This window comes from Lissotriton vulgaris, chromosome 8, assembly GCF_964263255.1.
Source record: "Lissotriton vulgaris chromosome 8, aLisVul1.2, whole genome shotgun sequence".
Lineage (NCBI taxonomy): Eukaryota > Metazoa > Chordata > Amphibia > Caudata > Salamandridae > Lissotriton > Lissotriton vulgaris.
Window position 1 is genome coordinate 30,352,678 of NC_141696.1, and position 26,424 is coordinate 30,379,101.

Sequence of the window (26,424 nt, forward strand, 5' to 3'; positions counted from 1 at the left end):
TTTCCCAATGTCATCACGCAGACGTCGCGTCCGACGCTACTTGCAAGAGACTACTTTATTTTTATTCCTAATTTTTTTTTTTTATATAGCCTATGTCCTTCTGCTTGCCCTGAGGTTTTCAAAGATGTCTTGGGTGTTTGGATTGGTGGTGTACTTTTCGAGTTTACCTGGCTCAAAGGACACAGTTCTCTCTTTATAATAGTAGTATTGACTAGCAGCCCATCCCAACATTGTCCGGGAATGAATTGCTGCCGGCCAATAGTATATTGTTTTGTAGGATTTCGTTTTGATAGCATTTCTTATCTGTGATAGGCCTGTGAAACGCTCCGATTCACAGTGCACTGCTGATGCACTTAAGAGTGCACGTTCAGCAGTGTGTGATTTCGAGTTTCCCTACTTTATTTTTCCTTGCAATATTATATAGCGCGCACTCGACAACATGCCATGAGCACAATTTACATTACAGAAGAACACATTCATTTGTGGTAGGCATGGGGAGACAAAGCGATTTGCCTGGAATCACAGGATGTTGAGCTGATACAGAGATTTGAACGTAGCTCACCAGCTATAAAGTTGGCAATTCTAGAACTTGTGGCGGGAGGTGTGTCTAAAAGTGTATGTCGGTGCTGGTCATCAATGAGAGAGACCTATTAATTTTTCAAATCAGTGGTGAAAAAATATGAGTATGTTGCTGGAGATGTGGGCCAGCGTGCCACCAATGTACTTACCGGGGGAGGATAAACACCCATTATTCTGCAACTTTCTTTCCGCATACCATCACTTCGCATACTTTCATTACGAAAGTACCATGACTCCGCAATGCCATTATAACGCATGGCATTACATTTTATATGCTTTTACCACACATACATTTACAACGAAATTCGTTGTAAATGCATGAATGGTAAAAGCATGTTTTTTTAATGTTTGGATAAGGTAAGTATGGGTATAGGGGTATATGTTTTGGGGTACTGAGATATATGTTTTGGGGTGTTTGGGTATTTTAATGGTTCAGATATAGTTTTGGGTTATGGGGTACAGGGGTAGTTTTAGGCTTTAGGGATAGGTATGGGTTTTGGGGTACAGGGGTATTTTTAGGGTTCAGGGTTAGGTTTCGGTTTTGGGGTATAGGGGTATTTTTAGGGTTCATTAGGTAGGTTTGTGTTTTGGGGTACAGGGGTATTTTAACCCCTTCGATGCGGATGACAAAGCCAGCTCATCATGGGCGTTACCTGCGCTGCGCGCATGACGAGCTGGATTTGTCACGTTACCCGTGATTTTTAAATTTCAGCGCGCAGCGGGAAAACCCGCTAGCGCGCATGCGGTTAAGGGTTTAGGGATAGGTATGTGTTTTGGGGTACAGAGGTATTTTTGGGGTTCAGGGCTAGGTTTGGATTTTGGGAAACAGGGTTATTTTTATGGTTCAGGGCTAGGTTTGGGTTTTCGGGTACTGGGGGATTTTTAGTGTTCATGGGTAGATTTGGGTTTTGGGGTACAGGGGAATTTTAAGGGTTCAGGGCTAGGTTTGGTTTTGGGGTACAGGGGTATTTTTAGGGTTTAGGGCTAGTGTTGGGTTTTGGGGTACAGGGGTATTTATAGGGTTCAGGGGTAGGTTTGGGTTTTGAGGTACAGGGGTATTTATAGGGTTAAGTGCTAGGTTTGGGTTTTGGGGTACAGGGGTATTTTTAGGGTTTAGGGATAGGTTTGGGTTTTGGGGTACAGGGTATATTTATAGGGTTAAGATGGGTTAGTGTTTAAGGGTGTTGGGGTATTTTAAGGAGTAAGAGTGGGTTATGATTATGAGGTGCAGGGGTATTTAAAGGGTGCATGGTGGACACCCAGAGCTGGAATGTACAGAACCTAGGAAGAAAAAACAATGAAATATTGGGCACAACGCTCGCTTTTTTTTTCGTAATCCCACGCCCGCCCACGCCCCAGCACACGCCCACAGCACACGATATGAGACATGGCATGAAGGGTGGAAGTTCCACACGCCCCCAGCGTTTGTCATGCCCCCAGCACACACCCACAGCACAACACAGACACGCCCACAAGGGACTACTTTGCTGGCACGGTTCTTTTACCTTTTAAATATATATGGTGGGCATCTGCATAGCCTATGTCCTTCTGCGGCAACTGCCCTTTCCAACGCTGTATTGGGTGTTGTGATTGGTGCTGTGGTTCCTGAGATTACCCGCCTCAAAGGTTTGGGCTCTCTCTTTATTATATTACTAGCAGCCCGTCCCGACGTTGTCCGGGTATGAATTGCTGCCGGCCAGTAATATATTGTTTCGTAGGATTTCATTTTGATAGCATTTCTTATCTGTGACAGGCCTGTGAAACGCTCCGATTCACAGTGCACTGCTGATGCACTTAAGAGTGCGCGTTCAGTAGTGTGTGAACTCGAGTTTCCCTACTTTATTTTCCTTGCAATATTATATAGCGCGAACTCGACAACATGGCATGAGCACAATTTACATTACAGAAGAACACATTGATTTGTGGTAGGCACGGGGAGACAAAGCGATTTGCCTGGAATCACAGGATGTTGAGCTGATGCCGAGATTCGAACGTAGCTCCCCAGCTCTAAAGTTCGCAATTCTAGAACTTGTGGTGGGAGGTGTGTCTAAAAGTGTATGTCGGTGCTGGGCATCAATGAGAGAGACCTGTGCATTTTTCAAATCGGTGATGAAAAAATATGAGTATGTTGCTGGAGATGTGGGCCACCATGCCACCAATGTACTTACCGGGGGAGGGTAAACACCCATTATTCTGCAACTTTCTTTCCACATACCATCACTCCGTATACTTTCATTATAAAAGTACCATGACTCCGGAATGCCATTATAACGCATAGCATTACATTTTATATGCTTTTACCACGCATACATTTACAATGAAATTCGTTGTAAATGCATGAATGGTAAAAGCATGTTTTTTTTAATGTTTGGATAAGGTAAGTATGGGTATAGGGGTATATGTTTTGGGGTACTGAGGTATATGTTTTTGGGTGTTTGGTTATTTTAAGGGTTCAGATATAGTTTTGGGATATTGGGTACAGGGGTAGGTTTAGGGTTTGGGGATAGGTATGGGTTTTGGGGTACAGGGGTATTTTTAGGGTTCAGGGCTAGGTTTGGGTTTTGGGGTATTGGGGTATTTTTAGGGTTCAGGGGTAGGTTTGGGTTTTGGGGTATTTTAAGGGTTCTGGGCTAGGTTTGGGTTTTGGGGTACAGGGGTATTTTTAGGGGTAGGTTTGGGTTTTGGGGTACAGGAGTATTTTAGGTTTCAGGAGTAGGTTTGGGTTTTGGGATACAGGGTTATTTTTATGGTTCCGGGCTAGGTTTGGGTTTTGGGGTACAGGGGTTTTTTTAGGGTTCAGGGGTAGGTTTGGGTTTTGGGGTACAGGGGTATTTTATGGGTTCAGGGCTAGGTTTGGGTTTTGGGGTACAGGGGTATTTTAGGGTTCAGGGGTAGGTTTGGGTTTTGGGGTACAGGGGTATTTTTATGGTTCAGGGCTAGGTTTGGGTTTTGGTGTACAGGGGTATTTTTAGGGTTCAGGGGTAGGTTTTGATTTTGAGGTACAGGGGTATTTATAGGGTTCAGGGCTAGGTTTGGGTTTTGGGGTACAGGGGGATTTTTAGGGTTTAGCGTTAGGTTTGGGTTTTGGGGTACAGGGTATATTTATAGGGTTAAGATGGGTTAGTGTTTAAGGATGTTGGGGTATTTTAAGGAGTAAGGGTGGGGTATGATGAATGGGTGCAGGGGTATTTAAAGGGAGCAGGGTGGACACCCGGAGCTGGAATGTACTGAACCTGGGAAGAAAAAACAATGAAATATTGGGCACAACGCACACTTTTTTTTCCGTAATCCCGTGCCCTGCACACGCCCACGCCCCCAGCACACGCCCACAGCACTTGATATGAGACATGGCATGAAGGGCGGAACGTACCACACGCCCCCAGCGTTTGTCACGCCACCAGCACACACCCACAGCACAACGCAGACACGCCCACAAGGGACTACTTCCAACGCTGTATTGGGTGTTGTGATTGGTGCTGTGGTTCCTGAGATTACCCGCCTCAAAGGTTTGGGCTCTCTCTTTATTATATTAGTATGGATTGGTGAATTCTTTGTCAAATAAAAAACCTTTGTGAGAGAGAGAGAGCAGCGACTGACCATATTCCTGTTCTCTGAGCTTTACTTAATGCTCTTTCCTTTCCCTTGTGCCCAGAGCCAGCGAGGTCACGAGACAGGAGGGGATTAGAAGAGAGCAGTCAATGTCATTGCTCATTTTTAGCCTGCAAAGCAACTGTTTATAAACCCTGCCTGAAGGAGGCAGTCCGGGTCAGTTTTCCTCCTGGACACTGAACTCGCTTGATGACTTAGGTTCTCTGTTGTTGCAGTGGCTGCTGATGAAAATTAAATTCGTTTTATCAAGTGATAATTTTAAAATTTACGTGGTGGGTGGGAAAGAAATGTTATTTTATTTTTCTTTGTTAGCCACTGGTCGCTCTGACTCCATATTTAGTTTGTCCTTAATTTTGAAGTGGTGCCTATGACTGTCTAAGGTTTTCTAGTTGAGTTACTTCTAGGCCTGATGCAGCAACACCTGTGGGCCCATACATGAAGCTTTAACCTTGTTTCTGTCCTCCAGCTACTTGTTCCTAAGTGTGGAAACCTAACCATAATTCTAGTGTTCTGACAAAAAGACTGTGGGCCTCATTTATGAGGCCTTGCGTCAGTTTTGCGCTGCTGATGCGTTACTTTTTGTGACCCATCGGCGGCGTAAAACATGCGCCTTGTTGCGCCATATTTAAAAAGTGACGCATCTAGGTAGATGCGTCACTTTTTAAACCCCTGCGCCACATTATACCTGCGTCAGGTATAATGTATGCAGAGGGGGCGTTCCCCCGCAAAAAGCCTCGTAATAGTGACGCAGTGAAATCTATGAGATTTCACTGCGTCACTTTTAGGACGCTTTTGCGTCAAAATCTTGCGCCTGCCTCACAGCAGGCGTAAGACTGACGCAAGCCCTTTCACATGGGGCTTTCCCCATGTGAAAGGACGCATTGCTGGAGTTGCGTCACTTTTGTGACACACTCCAGCAATGCGTCACTTTTGCGCTTACAGATACGTCAGAAATACTGACGTATCTGTAACTCCTTGCGACATGATGCGTCATACTTTAAATATGACGCATCATTGGTGTCGCAAGGAGTGCGCTGTGAAAAGTGACGTATCGCTGTTTTCACGCAGTGGTGCGTCACTTTTCATAAATAAGGCCCTGTATGTGGCTCAAGTCTTACACTTTTCTCCCTGGGGGTAACTGGTTCGGTTTCATGGATTAGGCCTGCCCTCTCCTCCACTCCAGGCATAATAGCGCAGGCCTCCGTGCACACACAACAGACAGGAGGCTTAAAGACGCATGCCGTTTATTTTCTGCCGCTTCTTCAGCGCTGTAGATGCTGAAATAGAAAGTGAACATGTGTAAATGGAGCGTAATTACACTCCAGACCCAGTGCACAGCTTAGGAAAGGTGATTGTCCCAATCTTTTACATTTATTTAATTCTTAGCGATAGTTCATCAAAAATACTCCAACGTTATAATGAAACTTCATTTATTTCCTCAATTTCTTTTACACGTGAGATGCAAATGAGTTTTTCAGCTTCTCATGCCGTGGATATGCCCATCCGGGCCTTTTTCCGGACACGTAAAAACACATAGGGCCTTATTTATGAAGGACTTGCGCCGCCGGTGCGTCACTTTTAACATGGGAAAAAGTGACGCACCGGCGGCGCAAGTCCTTCATAAATAAGGCCCATAGAAACATCCTCAGTAGCTCATCAATGTTGTACCCAATGCATTTCGGGCTGTTTAGAAAGCCCTTCGTCAGGGGTTCACTACAATAGAAAGAGATCGCAATTAACATACGGTTTCATCCCCTCTGATTCACTCGGAAATGCATGCTTGTAAATGCGTGCCATGTATTCACATTTCCCTTTCACACAACGCTTTCCCTCTAAAAATGCGGTGTAAAATGCCACCGTGACTATTGCCTCGAGCGCGCCGTTGCTTATTGCTTATTAGTCTTAACTTTCCTTAGTCTCATCCATGAACGTGCATTTATCCAAATCCACCTTTCACTCCCTCCCTCTTTGCAACTCCAGCCTTCCAGCCATAAGTTCGTACCTTCACTGCTTCTTTCACATGTATCCTAGAGAGGGTTCCCTTTGTCAGCAGCTATTACCAAACGTAGGTTTCCACTGTTTTAAAGCCATGTGACATCATCCCGCCTCTTTGGTTAGTCCTATCAGCGCCTTACATTAATCACTGAATGAACGTGAATGACTCCATAACCCATAATGCACCTCTTTCTAAATCACCATAAACAGAATGTCGTCCTTCAATCTACACTTGTACTTATCACTAACAAAGCTCCGTATTACCTCAGGCATTTGATACTATACCCCGCCCACCCATATGATGTTAAACATTGCGTTGCCATTTAGTTCTTTTGATTGCAATTTAAATAAGAGTAAAGCTTATACGCAATCTCGTGATCTTAAACACACATTACACAAATATTCGAACATCGTTAAATATGTAACGTATCTTTAACAACTGCTTTTCAAGTCTGTCAGCTAAATGGAACCGTCTGTAAAGTTCACAATGTTCCTTCTGTTTCTAGGATGTGCATATCACGTGTGGTGATTCCTTTCCGTTAAAGTTTTATTTTCTGTTCGTTTTCTCTTTGTGGGTGCAGCTTACAGGTAGGGTAGAAAAAGTATCCAATACATCGCAATGATTGCAGTGCACACCTCAGTTCTCCTGTTTTTTGCATACTGTTCTGATCATCAAATATTGCTGCCTGGGTCACGTGATCCACCCTGTTTTCACGCTTAATAGTTAACATGTGTAAGTGAGCCAGATCAGCTTTAAATTGCTATCGTGCCAGGTCACTGCTTGGTCTCCCTTCGTTTCATTAATGTTAGCCTCTCTGCTTGTTGCTGAGGAGGACCCCTGTCTTAGCGCTATCCCACCCCACCTCCATGCCAGAGATTGCAGCATGCCCCGTTCACACTCAACACACTTGTCAATGAGGAAGGGACTGACATCGCGAGCCGGCGGAACTACAAAAATGGCCGCTGTGATGTCATTTTGTAGTCCCGTGGAGAGATTCCCTCAGCGTTTTGCTGTTTTTTGACCGATGGTCAGTGTTGCCAGAGCTATAAAATACGAATAAACAGACTCTTGCTAGTAAGAGCGATAGTTTCCTTGCAGGCATCAGCCATTACCTTTTAAAAACGGGGCAGATATAAAACGAAGAAAAAGTAGTCCCCTTTGCTGAAACAATAATAAAACGCCCAGTTTCTTTCCCGATGTCATCACGCAGACGTCACGGCCGGCGCTACTTGCAAGGGACTACTTTATTTTTATTCCTAATTTTTTAAACAACGTATATTTTTTATTTTTATATAGCCTATTTCCTTCTGCTTGCCCTGAGGTTTTCAAAGATGTCTTGGGTGTTTGGATTGGTGGTGTACTTTTCGAGTTTACCTGGCTCAAAGGACACAGTTCTCTCTTTATAATAGTAGTATAGACTAGCAGCTCGCCCCAGCATTGCCTGGGGGCAATGAGGCTTCAGGGCCAACCGCCCGCCCAGGCACCCGCCCGCCCCGGCCACCGCCCACCCCGACATTGTCCGTGCATGCCCATGACCGGACACGGACCAGGCCCCCCTCCCGCCCGACTCCCTCCCGCCCGACTCACTCCCACCCCGTCTCACTCCCGCCCCGACTCACTGCTGCCCCGACTCACTTGCGCTCCGACATTTTCCTTTACTGCTGCCTCTTCCAGCTGATAGCACTGCGAAGGTACTTCTTGCCTCCCCCTGCAGTCTCGCACTGAACTTTCCCTTTCCTTACCTGTGCCGCCGCTCCTCACTGCACCGCCACTCCTCCTTCGTCGTCATCACGCACGTCGCATCGCGGTCATCACGCACGTCGCGTCGCGGCCAGCTCTAGGTCCCGGCAACGCTACTTTCAGGGGACTACTTTGTTTTCAAACTGAATTTTTTTAATTTACTTTTTTTTTTTAAATTATATAGCCTATGTCCATCTACACACCCTGACATTTTCATAGATGTATCGGGTGTGTAGATTGGCGCTGTGGTTCCCGAGTTTACCTGGCCAAAAGGTGCAAGTTCCCTCTTTATAATAGTAGTATAGAGTATAGATTGTTCTGTCTATTTATAGGTAGCTCCACCACTAAGGCCAATTGCTCCTTACATCAATAGTAGTGGCTTGTAAATCGCCCACGACTCTGAACAGTTAAAAGCTGGAGGAAATAGACAGAGAGCCTAATTTAGCTTCACATGGTTTTGCATTTACACGTGCTTATGCTCGACTCAGTCTCGCCACTTACATATAGCTCATGCAATCCTCTGTATTGCTGCTGTTTTGAGAGAAGTTGCCTGCTATCTAGTGCCTGGGAGGGGAGAAATGTGAAACAGGGTGGTGCATAAGGACTCGTTTTTTGAAAGAATAATAGCACTCGTTTTTTCACTTATTACAAACGCGGTCCTAAATGATTCTCTTACTTGGATTAGTTGCTTCCTTTGGTGTGTTCTGCAAAAAGAGTTAGATGGCCATCTGCGGGGGAAACAGGAGTTTCTTGTTAATTCTCTATGCTGTAGGCTACCTAAAGGAGCGTCTAATCTTCAAGAATCTGGGCTCACCTCGATGTAGATGGCAGTCCTACGAAGAGTTCTGCTTTGACGATCCGGCTGTGATCAGTATCCATGGCTCGTGGGTAATGTAGTTTGGTATGCAACCCGGTTCGGTCTTTCAGTCCCTCGTTATTTAATGCCTCTTAATATTCTGGCCGTAGATGTTATTTAGAACCTGTTGGGGTCATTAAAGGTTACATGCGCTAATTCTATACAATTGTCATAACATTTGCATCTTGGCCGGCGGATTCGTTGTTCGCAGTCGCCATCTTTAAAAGTCCAATCATTTGTGTATTTACTGCATATATGCATTATAAAGGTGTTGGAAATCTGATTGAAAATGCCAATTTATTTATTCCACCGCTCCCTGTGTAAATAAAATAGATTGCAAACCCATAACTTGGGTTTTGCCGTTTTTTCACCGATGGTCAGTGTTGCCAGCTCCAAGGGCAGTGAGCTATAAAATACGAATAAACAGACTCTCGCTAGTAAGAGTGATAGTTTCCTTGCAGGCATCAGCCATTACCTTATAAAAACGGGGCAGATATAAAACGAAGAAAAAGTAGTCCCCTTTGCTGAAACAATACTAAAACGCCCAGGTTCTTTCCCGATGTCATCACGCAGACGTCATGGCCGGCGCTACTTGCAAGAGACTACTTTATTTTTATTCCTAATTTTTTAAACAACGTATATTTTTTATTTTTATATAGCCTATGTCCTTCTGCTTGCCCTGAGGTTTTCAAAGATGTCTTGGGTGTTTGGATTGGTGGTGTACTTTTCGAGCGCAAACGGGCCGCTCCTCCCCTTGCTTCACCCACCTCAGCCCGAGTCCTTTCCTCCACTCCTCCCCGCGCTTCACTCAGCCGCACACGTTCTGATCCTCCCCGCGCTTCACGTACCTCAGCCTGAGTTCCTCGCTCCTGTCCGCGCTCCTGTCCGCCGCTCCTCGACCTCCTCGTGCTCCTGTCCGCCACAACCCCCCCGCGCTAGATGATGTCAGCATGCACGTTCACATCGCTGTGGTTCCCGAGTTTACCCGCCTCAAAAGTTCAAAGTTCTTACTTTATAATAGTAGTATAGATGGGGCATGTTAAGGGTGTCAACTCCTAATCCCAACTCACCGTGGCATGTGTGAATATTTTGCACCTGAAATGTGGTTGCAAAACATTTGCATTTTACCATCTACTTCAAGTAGGTGGTAACACATTCGCAAATGGGAAGAGTGCCTAAGGATGTTTTTAAGAGTAGGCAGTGGCCCCGTTTTCCTTTATGTAATACATACCGTATTTTACAAAAAAACGAGATTGCTTTATATAAAAAAAATTACAGACATGGTTGTCTGCTGACCCCGGGAGTTCACCATCTATGTGAATTTAGCTATTCCCAATGGGTTGCACACCAATAACTACAACTTTAATATTCATGAGCTAGCTCTATTTGCAACCCACTGGGAATCATACAATTTGTCAAAGGCACATTTCTACATTAGTGTTTGTGATGACCAAATAGCAAACTGCTAGAATTTGCTATTTGGTAATCGCAAACGATTACCTTTTACATGTTGCCCTCAGAGTCTTATTTGCAGCTGAACAGCTCTTTTTTATCTTGTAATGGAGGTTTATGATTTTGACACTGTATATATTCTGCAGCCTCCCTCCATTTGCTCATCACCATCTTGTGTATAGTCTTATGCATATGAGCTGCATTTATTAATTGTTATCAGGTTAGCCAGAGACTGGTGTGCAATGATCTCCACAAGTTGCCAATCAATGTGATAACCTTTTCCGTGTGTGCCAGGGCAGTCAAGAGTTAGTGGGCTCTAATTGTGACTATTAGAGTTGTTGACAAGTGGTGTCCTAAGATTACAATACTGTTGACCCCAAGTGGAATAGCCAAGAATTGCTTTTCAGAACCTGCCTTTTTCAAGGCATTGTGGTCAAGTAGCTCAAGGCTTATTGAAGGAGATAATTTAGATTTAGACACTCAGAATACAGTGAAACAAGATTAGTCAATAAGCTTAAAACTACATCAATGTTTTATTTTAGAAAAGTATTTTCTTTCACATAGGAAAAATATAAGAAAGATAGAATGAAGATAGGCAAAGAAAACCAGATGTCTCTCCAACCATTCTAGCCAGAGATACAATCTCAAAGATAGTGTGGCTTTTAGGCACTAAACAACACTAACACGGTTAACATGGGGTACAAAGCCAATGTTATATGATGGAGGGTTTTAACAAAGATGTCTATTGTCTCTGCACTTCAGTGGAGGCAAAAATGATCACTCCTTGCAAAAGGATAGGATAACCAAAGAGGGGCACCAAAGCAGTCATGCAATGCTACACTAAAAAGACTAGAGATTCTTGCTACTACGGTTCAAAGGGAAATACAATCAATATAAATTGCAGTGATTTGGTTTTAGTTAATGAGGGAGGAATGTTAACAAGGGTGTGGTGCACCTTTTCCAAAACTTACCATGGTGCTGTGAACTCCCCTGTCCAATAAGTGAAGCTCCATCCAAACTTGACAAACAACAATTTCTTCTGAAGATACAAGAATGGTGTCCAGTGACCCATTATTTGTGCGATACCATAGTCAACTGAAATCCCACTAGTCCAGTCATTACTGAGCTAGCATTAGGGTGTACTAGCTAGTTGGGATGCTAGAACTCCTAAATGTCTCCAGATCAGAAGGACCTAGAGCCAAAAGGTGCATTGTTCCATAATCCCAGCACCATTGTCCTCGTGGGACCTCATTCCCATTCCACCCATTCCATGAGGTGAAGTCAAGACAATGATCAAGATGTTTTGGCACTATTGAAAGGTGCATACAGGCTTCCTGCACCATTAAAGAACAGGCAGGAATGAAGAAGACATATCCTTGCAAGAGTGATAGAAGACGGATCTTCCGCTGGGCCTCAGTGTTATGCAACAGTTGACACATCCTGCGTATTAGGCTGTTCCAACCTTGTGTTCCTGGAGCAGGTGTAATCTAACTGCTGTTTATCACAGGTTCTCTAGATCAACTGGGGTGCCCACACTTGACTGGGAGCCCATCACTCCTCCTGAGAAGATGGTGTCAGGCTTTTCCCTCAGACTGGCTCGTCTTTCTCCTCTCATAGATCAATTACAGCCATAGTCAAGTGTCCCAGCCCAGATTTCTGCCTATTGTGACAGAGTCCTGTGTACTTGACCATAGGTTCTTCTCAATAGGTCCTCATTGGTTGACAGAAAATCCTTGAAAAACTGTGCTATTCAAGGAACTAAATAGTTTGGGCCAGACCTGGCCAGTGGGATATTGTGCAGCCTTTGAGTCTTTAGTTACTACTCCAATCCTGGAGGGGCATTACCACTGTGTGATCAGGACATAGAGGTATCATGTTAATGGTAGTCTTTACTGACCCCGGTAAAGTGGGTCCTGTGAAAGTGTGTGTCAGCCTTAAACCAAAGGAATTCAGATGACAGCAGGATTAGTGGAATGGCTAGTATCACTCTAACCAGGGAAAAGGGGTGATTTCAGAGAGACTTCTCCATCCCGCCAAGCTCCTTGTCTGAAATCACATCATGCTGCTTGTCTAGGAGCCCCCTGCCATTTCTACTGGATGATCACTGTAGAGCTGCCGTACTGTTTGATGCAGTGCTGGTGAAGAGACATGCTCTGTTAAATTGCTCCGCACTGCGGAATAGGGAGACACAACCCAATATTGCCCCAGCTCCCCCTTCTAGGAGGTCTTGGTGATCTCCACATTTCATTCTGTGGGCCGTTTCCCTCAACAGAAAAAGCAGGCATGGCAAGTCTATGTTGTGCTGAGCCGTGGAGGCTAGAAGAATGCACGAGGCTGAAAACTTGGCAGCTCTTCTGCATGGCAAAGGAGCTACATGCAGAGTTGTGCAGGGTGCTGCAAATCAGCTGTAAGTGGTGGTGAAGACCTGGTAGCAGCTCTGTTCTGTGGCTGGATCTTCACTGGAGTTCAGAAATGCAGAGTGTTAGGAGTAATATCCAGGTAAGGGAAGGGTTAAGGGGGAAGAATCATATAAGGTATGCATTAGTCAGCAATAAAAGGAAGCAGCATTTGCAGTTACGGAAGCAGCCCTCCTAAGGACAGGGTGCGGCTTGCTACTGCTCTTACTGTGTCCGTCTTGCCCTGCTCCCCCACTCATTCAACCCACACTGAGACACTTTCAAATTTTGAAGGGATTCAATATTAAAAGTAACAAGTTTCGCCAACAAGGAGATAGTTATCATGCTACAAAAACAGGAAAATATTTTGGCCAGATGAAGTGTCTCACAGCATGAGAAGGGGTTATTAATTGCCACACCTCTGGTCAAGGTGTGCAGAACAGCTAAAGCAGCTTAAGCTTGAAAAAATCAGGTGGGACTTAGCAGTCGGCTAATTTAGAGGATGATCTTGAGGGCAGCAGCCCAAGCTTTAATCTAAGCGTGAATCAGGAATGCTCGCCGGATTCAGAAAAAAGGGGTCTTTCTGAGAAGACTATTGTGAACCCCTAACAGAAAAAAACAACATCTCTACAAAAGAAGAAGAAGAATCCTGCAGACCAGGGTGCGCCTCTCTCAACAGAGCCAGAAACAGACTTGTCACAATGCAAGAGGTGAAACATTTAAATACGCCAGGGCATAACCCCCCTTACCCACTGTTTGAGCCCAAAGGAGCCAAGATATCGACATTGAGGAAGATAGACAATCTCTATCAGGGAAAGAATTGGGTCTGGTATACGAGACACAATTGATGAAAGTGGTCCTAGCTTCCCTAATAGAGATGAATCTCACTAGTGAATCTGCTGCAGCTCCTGTGGGAGAAAATAATCCAATTATTGAAGCTGTTGCAATAAACCTGTCTATGGCATCTCCAGATACTTGCTGCGACTACAACCTGCAGTCTCAAGTGTGGAGTCATTTTTAACAATAATGACAAATACAAATCTTACTTAGAGGAACAAAAAAGGAAAGGTGCCGCACTTGCTTTCGCAATTGGTTCAATTCAAAAGAAATTTCAAGGCCCAACTTTTGCACCGACAATACAGGTCGCCCAGGCAAAAATTATTCCAACCCTAACTTATGGCAGTGAAATCCTAAAAGGGTTGGACAGTGGCCAACTGGACAAAATCATCACAAAGATCTATAGATCATTGTTCAAGTTACCAACCCAAACATCACTGGCCCAAATTAGGTTGGAACTGGGAATTTGCCAACAACCACTCGCTAGAGCCATGACATTTCTCGTGTGCTGTCACAAATTGAGGTCATCGAAGGAAGGAAGCTTAGGACACCACCTGTGGGCAAGTCTTGATACGAACTCATGGCGAGCAGGACATGACTATTGGGCAAAAAGCTTAACAACCCTATGCCTAAATGACCTCTGGAGCATGTATGCAAGCCAGAAGGAATTCAAACGGCTGGCGAAAATAAGCACAAAACAACTTTCAATAGTGGAAGATAAGGCTCGTCTAGCAAAAAGAAGTCATGGTTGGTTGACTTTGCAATCTTACACCCTGTTGACCCCACAGCAGTACTTAACCGTATCTTTCACTGCACGAACGAAACTAAGTTTCTTAAAATTGAGACTGAGTGTCATCAACCTGCTGGTACACTTGCCAAAATGGAAAAGAGAGCATGGCCGAGACTTATGCCGCCTTTGTGGGTCTCACAAAGAAGACATCATACACATCACATGCCTTTGCCCAAAACTGCTGATTGAAAGACGGGCCCTTCTAAAGCACCTCTGGAATACAAAAACCATCAGAACCTGTAGAGCAGCAGTTTTGGCCTGTTTTGACCCTAGGAACACCAAACTAAACTGCGCTCTAGTAAGGTTTATGGATCATGCAGCTAGAAAACTCTGTGAGGGGCCCATGGCCTGTGATCTTTCATCGGCATAACGTTTTGGCAGAATCCACCGGTTATCCCCACTCCTATCGGACCAACCTACTCCCTCTTTTAACGCATTCTTGATATTTTAAATTTTGTATTTGCAACGGTTTTCTTTTAATCATGCAATAAAGTTCTACTACCCCCTCAAAAAGTGTCTAGTCAAAGCGATCTTTTACCAGATCTAAAGGAGACGTGGTGCAAGTAATCCTGGGTGAGATTAGAGAGTTAAAAATGCTCAGGAAAAGGTTCACAGAGAAGGAAAATGTCAGCTTGATAAAATTAATGACAATATAACACAGCTTAATCAAAGGCTAACACTTGCAGAGCAGAGTATCTCTGACATGGAAGAGGCGCAGAAAAAATACAAAGCATTTTGGATCAAGTATAGCCAAGAGCTGGAAGATACCCAGATCAAGCTTGATGAGTTCGAAAATCATTGCCGGTGATCCCAGAAGGGCAGGAAGTGGGCCAAGAACTCATAAATGTTATCTCGGATCTGATCCTGTAAGATGTCCTACCAGCGGAGTTGCACAACAAAGAGTGGCACTCAGTTATGAGGGCCCATCGAGTCCCTTTTCAGCAACAGACTAACACAAAATATCCATGTGCATTCCTCATCAATTAAGGTGACTTTTGAACAAAAGAATCAATTATTGCAGCTGCTTTTAAATCAAGAGGCTTTCAGACAACTAAGCAGTATCATTTAAGAATTTTTTCAGACATGTCAGCCATGGCTGTAAGAGGCGACTTGAATTCAAGTCAATGCTGGGTCAGTCTAGGAGTCAGGGAATGCAGGCAGCTATAGTGCGGCAGTCTACACTGAAAGTTTGTGTTAGAGCCAATTCCATAGAATCTAATAATGGGGGGGGGGGTCAAGTTAAGAAATTGAACAGAGAATTACTGGAAACTCTAGCTACGGTATTTTTTTGTTTTCTCAGGTAGGGTTGGGATTGGGTGGTTCCACAGAGGTCAAATAGGAAGGGGGTAAGTGGGCCTCTTCTTTCTTACTGGGCTTTTTTTTAGGGGTCACAAAGGGTTTTCTGGGTGAGCACTGGGGTTGGGAATGGGAGCACACAGGCAAAAAGTCACTCAGGGCTTTCAGGGAGGGCAATCAGGGTGGGGGGAGCACTTTTGCAAAATGTTAAAATGATCAGAATCAGGTTGAATAGTATTCAGCTGCAAATTCAACAATAGGATTTATGATGGAGTGTCAATGTCAGGAGGGAAATCAACAAATCATGGCCATATCTCTGGAGAAACAAAAATATCAAGTTGTTTCAAGTAATGTTATTGGGCCAACTAACACAAGAAAATATCGTAGTATGTTTGGGTGTCTTTCTTCATTTGCATCAGAAGTCATCTTTCTACAAGTGACACATCTTAAAAGCAAAACTCGAAAGCTCTCAATCCTCCCTGGTACTTTCCCGCATTTTACGCATCATATCAGGCTGCGGTCAGGGGTGTTGCAATATTCGTAGGGAATAGTATTGATTGGGAAGTCAGTGACGTGATCAGAGATCCACAAGGCAGATGGATCTGGGTCACAGCTGCAATGAAAGGATTAAAGCTAAATTTGATTAATTATTATGGTCCAATTAGTGACAATATTGATCCTCTCACTCAGCTTTATGAAATGGCAATAGGGCAGTAGGCCCATTGACTTTGGAGGTGATTTTAACTTGGTTCAAGATTTGATCAACAATACATCAAATAAAAACTAAAAAAACAGCAAAAACCGAAGATGAAAAAAATAATACATTCTTTCAAGGCTAGTTATCATTTGCTGAATCCCTGGAGAGAAGACCATCCCAATATCAAACAGTATGCATGCTTCTTGCAGAGATTTAATACTGCTTCACGTATCCCGTTTTTTATTTTTATATTCAAAACTAACATAACATAACGTGTATTTGTAAAGTGCACGTTCACCCAAAGGTCTCTTGGCGCTGAATAACAGATGTTCATTGTTTACCAACTCAATGGTACTCATTTTATCGACCTCCGATGGATGAAAGGCTGAGTGGACCTTTCAGGATTTGAACCTGTGACCATGAGGTCGAACACAGGCCCCTGCATTGGATGCATTAGTCCTCTGAGCCAACAGAACCAACAAGTCTAAAGAGATAGAAATCCTACATACAAGCCAACCCTTTGTCTGACCACTCTTTCATCTCGGTAGTAGTAGAGCTCAATTTAAGAAAAAGGAATGGACTAAGATTGAAGCTTTATAGATCCTTGCTTTCCAATTCATAATGGGTGGAGGAAACTAAAGCACACAACAGCTTTTCTGTTGTCTATCTGGTAGGCTTTTAAGGCAATATTAAAAGGTAGAATCATTGCCTTTAAGGCTAACCAGTACAAATAACTCTTCCAGCGGATATCGAATGTGCAGGCAGCACTAAATATTGCAGCTGAAGATCGGGTGCGGAACTCTGGAATACAGCCAGTGTAAGGTTCAATAACATTAGCAAAACAAAGCCTAAGGGATTTTTTTTATTTTGGACAATATCAACAAATCTAACATGTATCAAAAAAATCATATGAAGAAAATCAACATATTGTCAATTTTTTGGCTTGGTCCACTAACATCAAAAGTGAAAAGGCTTTGATTAAATCTATTGAGGATCCTGACACTGGGCAATTGGTAATAGAAGAGGATGAGATAGCCAACATGTTTTGTAGTATTATAGAGACATCTATCACAATATAGTGTCCCAAGGACTAACATTGACAATATTATTCCACTATTCATCTCACAACCCTATCCAACTCACAGTCTCAGTCCCTTAGGAAGTTCATAATACCTGCAGAAATTTTAGAGGCATTAAACACAATGCCAGATGCTGAAGCACCTGGAAATGATTGGCTCCTTTATTCAGTGAACAGGTGCCTTTTTTAGCAGATACTTTTAATCATATCAACGAGGAAGGAGAGGTCCCTTCAACCTTTCAAGAATCCATAATTATTAAATTTTTAAAGAAAGACAAAAACCTGTTTAATTCATTTAGACCGTTTATTTAACACAGACTATAAATTATTGATGAATATGATGATGATATAATCTTGTATCTTCAGCCTGATCAGTCTAATACCAACTGCGCAATCTAGATGATAACATACTCTACAAGAATAGTAGAGTATAAGATGAATCCAACTAAAGCAGAAATGTTGCCTTTTAGTGTACTAGCCTCTGATCTCCCTATTCTATTTCAACCTTCAGCAAGGAAGTTGTCCTCAATAAGGTATCTTAGGATATTACTGACCAATAATGTCTCAAGTCTTTTCCCTTTAAATGATGATAAAAATGCTGCAAAAAATTAGGTTATGCTTGAGAGGTGGTCACTACTTAGCAATATTTGGGCGTGTTTCAACAATTAAAATATTGGTGCCTCCATCCATCTTTTTCCTTTATTCCAATATCCCAATAAAAATCCCCAAAAGTTTTTTTCAGGAAATAGATGCAGCTTTTAGAAGTGTTATCCGGAATAAAAAGTAATCCATGGTGCAGCTGTGGGTCTTTCAAAGTCACAAGGAGGGCTGGCCAACGCCCAATATGCAAAGATATTATCAGGCTGCTTTGTTGGATTCTGTCTCCAGACACTCAAAGATACTTTTTTGATAAAAAAAAATGATTCAGAAATCTGAATTCAGCCTACCAGGTTTTATAAAAGTCCCAAAACTATCGAAAAAAGTAGATATACATTTTTATGGGATATTTCTGAGTGCATGAATGGTCTAAGCAAACTCTACAGGATGCATTTTGATGATTCATCATTGTTGTTGCATGTGGGTGGTTACCTGGGCTTTCCGTTTCAGATGGTGAGTTGAGATTTTGGAGCTCCATATTTTTTAAGACATATTCCGACTTCTTTGTTTGAGGCAAATATATCACCTGGGAAGAATTATTACTGAGGAGTGACCAGCAATGTCTACCTAATTTTCTGAGCTTTCACCAGATCACACATTTTCTGCAGGTCACATTCAGGTGTTAGAGCAATGACCATCATGGAATTAGCAGGGCTTTGTTAAAGAGCAGATTGCTCGGAATAGGGATTTGGTATAGAGTACTGCTAGATCTCCCACCCCCGCTGAACTTAAGGAGCTTCCTTTCCAGGGTAGGAGAGAAAATACACTCAATCACAGAATGCTACTGCCAAGATAGGGGATGAATCCCTCCGGGCAGCACACTTTGAAAGAATGTCATTCTCGTCTAGATGGATTTTATTCCAGCTCTCATCTTGTTGAATTCTGGGAGATGTTCTTTAAGGCAACCATCTATGCTATCATGGCAGTAATAGCCCCAGAGGCTACCCTCACATTCTTTGGAATCTCTAAGAGGAGCCGTCAATTAGCAAAAGAGCAACAATGCTTCATCTCAATAGCTTTGACGATTGCATGTTCTTCTATCCTACACATCTGGAAGACAGACAAGATCCTGACAATCCAGGAGTGGAATCTTAAAGTGTAAAGTACCATGAAATTTGAGGAAGCATATGAAAAGCATGTGGGAGGGAAGCATATGCAAAGCGTGTGGGAGGGAAACATATGCAAAGTGTGTGGGAGGACTTAAAAAGGGGTAATGCTATTTGTCAATATTGTAGAGAAAATCCTTTATGGGGCTAAATGTCTATTTGGTTACTCTTGGTAATATGGCTAATTAGGCCCCTAGCTTTACTTACTAATGGATAGAAATCTGACAAGAGGCTATGGTATGAGTGGATAGTGCTCTAATTGCTCTGAGTCTAAATCTGATTGGATCTTTGCACGGCAATCCAATGCACATTATTTATATGCTAATACACTTTATTCATAAGGCACTTATTGTTAAGAATGAACACCGCTGCTGTGTGGAGCCTTGAAGTGTGAGCGCAGGAGGGACCTGGTCTTTCTGCCAAGCCGTGAGGGAAACGGCCAACATCGCCCGCAAATCCGCCGAGAGGGAATCAACTGCCAATGAACTACATCCCCCAGAAGCCCTGGGAGGGTTGCCAAGGGTGACGAGCTAAATGCGCCAGCCGGCACCTACTTGTTCGGCGGGGCGCCACGCACCCCGGGACGCTCCTGCTGTGTAGAGCCTTGAAGTGTGGGTGCAGGAGGGACCTGGTCTCGCTGCCAAGCCGTGAGGGAAACGGCCAAAATCGCCCAGCAAATCCACAGTGAGGGAAACGGCCGCCAGTGAAGTACATCCCCCAGAAGCCCTGGGAGGGTCGCCTAGGGTGACGCGCTAAATGTGCCAGGCACCACCTACTTGTTCGGTGGGGCCCCACGCACCGCGGGACGCTCCTGCTGTGTGGAGCCTTGAAGTGTGGGCGCAGGAGGGACCTGGTATTGCTGCCAAGCCATGAGGGAAATGGCTAACATCGCCTAGCAAATCCTCCGGCCGTGAGAGAAACGGCCGCCAGTGAACTACATCCCCCAGAAGCTATGGGAGTGTCGTCGAGGGTGACGCACAAAACGCGCCAGCGGCCACCTACTTGTTCCGCGGGGCCCCACGCACTGCGGGACGCGCGCGGTCGGCGCCGGGAGAATCCCAGGACAAGGGCGGGACCGTCCTAGGCTGTCGAAGGCTGGTGGAGGCTGGGCCGGGGCCCCCCCTAAGAAGGTCTGGAAACATTGTTTTATTGATATATTTGTTTTGATCCCTCCAATATGTTCCATATTTAACCCTTACATGCAATACTATCAAATCATATCTAGTCAAGGCAGTTACAGCCCTTAAGGAAGAAATCGACCACACAGAAAGGAGACTCTCTATGGGATTAAGTATCTTGCTAGCGGACCAGGCTAATTCAAGTAGAATACATAGTCCCACTATATAAGCTGATATAGATATGGTTCTGCTAAAAGATACAAACAGCAACACTAATTTGTGCATTTCTAATTCACCCCGATTGTCCGTCACTGACATTAGTCTCTGCCCCTCATCCCCCCCCTCAGGTCAAACAAAAGGGTAGGAACAAGAAACCAGTAGGTCCAGGTAATCAAAAGGGTAAAAGGGAAAAAGAGCTAATGTAGTAGGGAATATGGTTCCACAAGGACACTCGCACAAGGGCCAATTTAAAACTAGAGACATCATCTGCTAATTATAGCTTAGAAGTAATCTTCGATAAAATGACAGAATTAATTAGGCCTTTGCACAAGAAAGTGGACAACCTGGCTAGGGAGGTCCACAAATTAAGTAGTAAATTGGAGAAAGTAACTATGAAATCACACCATGATAGAGGACTTAGTATAGAGGAGAACAACGGAAATAAAGTAAACAATAACACAAAAAATAATATTGGAGACATAGTAGCAACTAACAGTAATGCCAAGAAAATGCAAGCTATAAGCCAAGTTCCAGTGAACAACATGACAGTGGATAATCAGATAGAGAATAACCCTCCAAATGTTGAACAGGGTACCCGAGCAAAAGGAAAATCACCACCTGCAGTACAAGTCAGCAGAGATAATAATGACCCGATTAAAGATATCAACAGGCAAATTCCAACTTGTATCAATCTTCCGCCAGAATGTAGCGCTTATGTTGTGGTGCTTGTAAATGTCCCCAAATTAAGGAAGGATCAAACAGAAACTCACAAGGTACTTAACCCTGCATTGGCTCTCTAACAAATGTAACTTCCCAGAGATGGGAGCTAATCATATTTTATTAACACAAAGGGTGGTTTGGTTTGGGCCCGCTCAGAAAAAAGTTTGAGGGGGACCGTATATTCATAAATTTCCACTCCCCCCACTGGGCAAAGAATACTCTTGCTAATGCCCCAACTCCATAAACCTGGGAGTTTAACATGACCCTCCTTCCTTTTGAAACCTGAATGTCGCATCAATAATAATCCTGCCAATAGCAGAACAATAGCACCATCTATGCAACTTTCCCGCTATACAATTCCGATACATAACAGATATCAGGCTTTCAATTCTGTAGATGTCAATGATTGACATCCACTGTCCAAGGGTATAATACAAGTAATACCCACCACTGGGCCACAACTGAGAAACTTAATTGAACCAGGTAAGGACTTATTGGCTAATTATCCTTGGTTAGATACAGCAGCATCTGAACCATGTAGTTTTATGGATTCTACTAGCAATAAGGAAGAGCAACCTACCAATCCAAAGAAGGCGCAAGCTAACTCAACTTCTATAATGGCAGTAGTGCCTATAATTTCTTCTGTAGAAAGATTTGCTCCCCCTCAAGTTGAAAGATCGAATGTTCATTCAGGCTTAGAAGCAGGATATAATCTAGTTACCTGGAATATAGCGGGCCTTAAAAGAAAGCTGGACAAACCATTTTGGAGGGATTTTATCACTGCAGGACATGACATCTTTTTTCTCCAGGAGACATGGTGTAAAGATCCTATTTTTATAGAGGGTTACACATCATAAATGCGGCCAACTCTGTAGCAGGAAGAGCAAAGGGTGGTCTTCTTTTATTAATATCTAATAAACTTAGTGCCTGTAAAATTGGAAGTTATACCTCAGTTGATACATATAGTCAGGTGCTTTGATTAAAATTTAGCAAAGGCAAAGACTTAATATATCAACTACTATAATATTAATTTTGACAACAATAGGGAGAAAATTCTTTATCCATTGGAGATCAAAATAAATAAGGCCCTTGCAGTGTCTCGAAAATAGGCCATCCTCCTATGGGCAGGTGATTTTAACATCAAACTCTGCCCACTGGCTTCAAGTAATTCCTGTGGCCTCAGGAAGGAGAATGGCAATGGGGAGGTCGGGGATGATTTTCACTTCCCACACTGCAAATACGGAACAGCCCTAAATAAATTACTAGCTAAATTTAACCTGGACTTGCTGAATTGTACTAAGAATAAGGACAATGTTAACTGCCCTACCTTTACAGGTAGAAATGCAAATACTAATATTGACCATATCTTACTTTCTAGCGATACTGAGTACTCAAACCTTTGGGTTATGGAACAACCTTTAAGTGATCACAACAGCACTTGCATATCATTATTGCAAATGTTGTAGCTTCCATACCAAATGGTATGAGAATCAAATGGACCACCATTGACCCCTCAAAAAAGGATGTGGAGGCGGTGACAAAATGTTGCGTAGAGATAGAGTATTGCCTTAGTAATGAAGCTACTCCTAGCATTTTATATGATAGCTTTGTAAAGATGAATGGCATCAGAGAAGACATTTTTACAAACTAGTGGGAAAATGGTTGTAAATTTAGGCTGGTTTGATGTAAACTGTACCCGGGCCTTACGAGAATTGAAAGAAGCACTGAGTGCTAAACCCCGAAATAACACAACTATTAAATTGTTACGCACAAATTATAAAGCTGCAATTTCTAATAGGAAAAGAAATTTACAAGCTGAGGCCTGGAGTAATATTAACCTAGCGGCAGATACTAATAATAGCAAACTTTATTGGGAGACCATAACCAGCCCTTTTTTAAAGAATGACAATATGCCTGATGTAACTTCTTATGTAGAATGTAATGAATGGATTGAGCATTTTTTTTAAAGATTTCTAATCCAGATAGGTCTACCTTGGATTCAATTGATTGCAATGTCTCCATTTGGCACCCATTACCTTTTTTAATAAGTTTAGACGAGGTATATGAGGGCCTAAACAAGAGTAAGGGAGGCAATGTACCCGGCCCGGATGGGGTCCCTGTAGACCTTTACAAAACTGAAATGGACCTTTGGGCACCTATTTTAGTTAATGTTTTTAATGTGGCGGCAGAGGGTCAACTACCGAAATCATGGGGCCAATTGCTAATTATCCCACTTTTTAAGAAAGGGTCCAAATCTGAGGGGCGTAATTACCGCCCCATTTCTTTGTTAGATGCTTCTATCAAAGTAATGAGCAGAGTTATGTTAAATAGGCTGGAAGCATCGGTAGAAGAGCATGATATTTTATACAAGGCACAATATGGCTTTAGAAAAGGTTTGGGAACCCAAGAACAGTGTGTTAATCTTGATGTTTTGGGTATTCCTAAATGATTACACAAGATAATTATAGATTTCCTGGTGGTTATACATTTCATTATATAAGTTGCAACGAAAAAACAAATATCTGGACTTTCTAATGACAACATTAATTTCATAGCTGAGTTCGTGGATTGAACGTTATATTTTAAAATTTCCGTAAAAAGTAGTAAAATTTACAAAAGAGTAAAAAATGGCAGCAGGTTTGTCATGAGGCACAGTCGCATGGGCCTACAGAGTTTGTACCTGTTTCATGTGTGGAAATGCCACCAAATGGTGCACAATTCCTAGCCTGAGACGAGTTAAAACAAATCGATGAGAGCTGTGTGTCACCATGGAAAGAACAGTGTGTTAATCTTGATGTTTTGATCAATAAATACACTGTTGCTAAGGAGGGAAATCTGTTTCTTTGCTTCGCGGACCTGAGCAGCGCCTTCGATCCCGTGGATCATGCCATTTTATGGCAGATTTTACTTGACCAAGGTGCGCCCACTGAAATAGTACATTTCTTAGCGAGGCTCTACGAAAGGTTATCTTGTAAAATACGATATGGTTCATCTGGTGAATGCACTCCTTTTTTTAAGGTCACAAGAGGCATACGCCAGGGTTGTGTCTTGGCACCGCTTTTATTTTCATTATTTATTAACCAAATAGACTAAACCCTAGGCCAGATTTCAGCAGATGCCCCACTTATAGAAGGTGTGGCGGTCCCAATCTTATTCATGCGGATGACGCTGTTTTAATATCGCGCACCCAAATTGGCTTACACCGTCTCATAGATAACTTTGCAACATATATAAAGAGAAGGAATCTTAAAGTTAATAAAAGCAAGACCTTTGCAATGTCAAGCGGGAAAAAAGCCAAGACAGGTAGTTTCTTTTTTATAGATAGTGAGAAGTTGCAATCTGTCAAAACTTTCTGTTATCTTGGGATAACATTTGCAGCTGATGGGAGATGGATAAATGAACACGACAACATAAGCCTAAAAATGAGCAGGAATACGAACAGCATATTCAGTTTCTCCACCAAACTGGGGTCTAGAAGTATTAAAGATATGATAACTATTTATAACGCTAGATGTGTATCATCTGCCCTATTTTGGGCAGGAATCTGGGGCCATCAATGTGGGAAATCTCTACTACACGATGAAAATAAGTTTCTTAAGAGATTGTTGTGCATCCCTCCCTCAACTTCAACTGCACTCATACATGAGGAAGTAGGTATATACTATATATCAGATCTAGCAGCGCTACACCCTTTGACACTCTGGCGATCAATATGGACAAAAACTGAAATGTTTTTTACACAAAAAATTATTATAGACTGCCTGAGGCTTGATCATTTTTCATATATCCCGTGGCTGAAACATGTCCATTACTGATATAACCTCCTATTTGATATTAACATCCTCTCTGCACCTGAGTTTGCGGCTTCAATTACCAAGAAGGAGTTAAAAGAAAGATTTTTTACTTATAACAAGGAGGTTAGAGAAAGACAGTCCAGGAAGCTATCGACAGTTGTTTTTTATTTGGATTTAAATTTAAATAAAGGTTTTCAAGCTTATCTTTCCATGGTGACACACAGCTCTCATCGATTTGTTTTAACTCGTCTCAGGCTAGGAATTGTGCACCATTTGGTGGCATTTCCACACATGAAACAGGTACAAACTCTGTAGGCCCATGCGACTGTGCCTCATGACAAACCTGCTGCCATTTTTTACTCTTTTGTAAATTTTACTACTTTTTACGGAAATTTTAAAATATAACGTTCAATCCACGAACTCAGCTATGAAATTAATGTTGTCATTAGAAAGTCCAGATATTTGTTTTTTCGTTGCAACTTATATAATGAAATGTATAACCACCAGGAAATCTATAATTATCTTGTGTAATCATTTAGGAATACCCAAAAAAAGTTTTTAACGAAAAGTTTTATTTTAATTTTTGGAATTGTTTAATTTTAATCTTGCCAAATTTGCATTAGTATTTTAGATATAAATGTTAGCTGTTACCAAAGCTTATCTTACATACTGCTCTACTCAAATATTATGGTGATGATGAAAGTATAATTCACCTTATTGACGCATTTTTGCACTAAATCCAATTTGCACAAATTAAACTGTATCTACTCTTTTTTTGTAAGCATATGTCATCTTTCTGTTGTATTCTACACTGTTGCAAACTTTGCACAAATCTTTTGCACTTGCCACTTTATTTTGTAAAAAATACAATATGAATAATGAAATACATTGAAGTGGAAATTTATTAAGGGTGCACGGTATGGAACATATGAATAGCACTAAGGAGGGATGTATAGTTTTAGTTGTAATGACAAATTTGTAACCTTGATGTTTTATTTTAATGAATGTATGTTTTATTGTTCTGCTTATATGGTTTGTTTTGACAACCCGAATAAAAGCATTTGAACTGAACAGAATATACTTTATGAAGAATGTTTTGCCAAATACAAAATAGGCTGAGTAGGAAGATGAGAATGCGACAACGAGGAAAGAAAGATATAAGAAGGAGAAAGGAAGGAATTATAGGAAGGATAGGAAAAACCATGTAAGTTCAATTTCTTTTGCAATTGGTACTTCAGAGTAGCATGTTTGCACTTTAATTGCTATTTGCAAATGCTTTTCTTAAGAGTCAGTAGTGTTTCTCTAGGGAACAGAGGATCTCAACTTGTTTTTTTGCTTTTCCATTTGTTTTTGTTAATATCGCACTTCGCACTTTGAGTGAATGTGTTTGCTTCTTGTCATTTTCGAGTAATATGTCTGCATTTTTGCATCTTTTAATTGTTAATCCAACTTATTTCTCTAAAGATGACAATGGTGCCTATTTC

The 26,424-nt window shown here is 42.4% G+C and overlaps 1 protein-coding gene across 1 annotated transcript in view; it reads left to right on the forward strand.

Annotated features, from left to right (window-relative positions):
- Nucleotides 1-15,063, forward strand: part of LOC147693300 (extracellular calcium-sensing receptor-like) — a 34,743-nt gene extending 19,680 nt beyond the window's left edge. Inside the window, exon 4 of the mRNA XM_086935910.1 lies at nucleotides 14,917-15,063. Within this exon, the coding sequence (XP_086792036.1) occupies nucleotides 14,917-15,063 (147 nt within the window). The remainder of the gene's footprint in view (nucleotides 1-14,916) is intronic.
- Nucleotides 15,064-26,424: the final 11,361 nt, after the last annotated feature.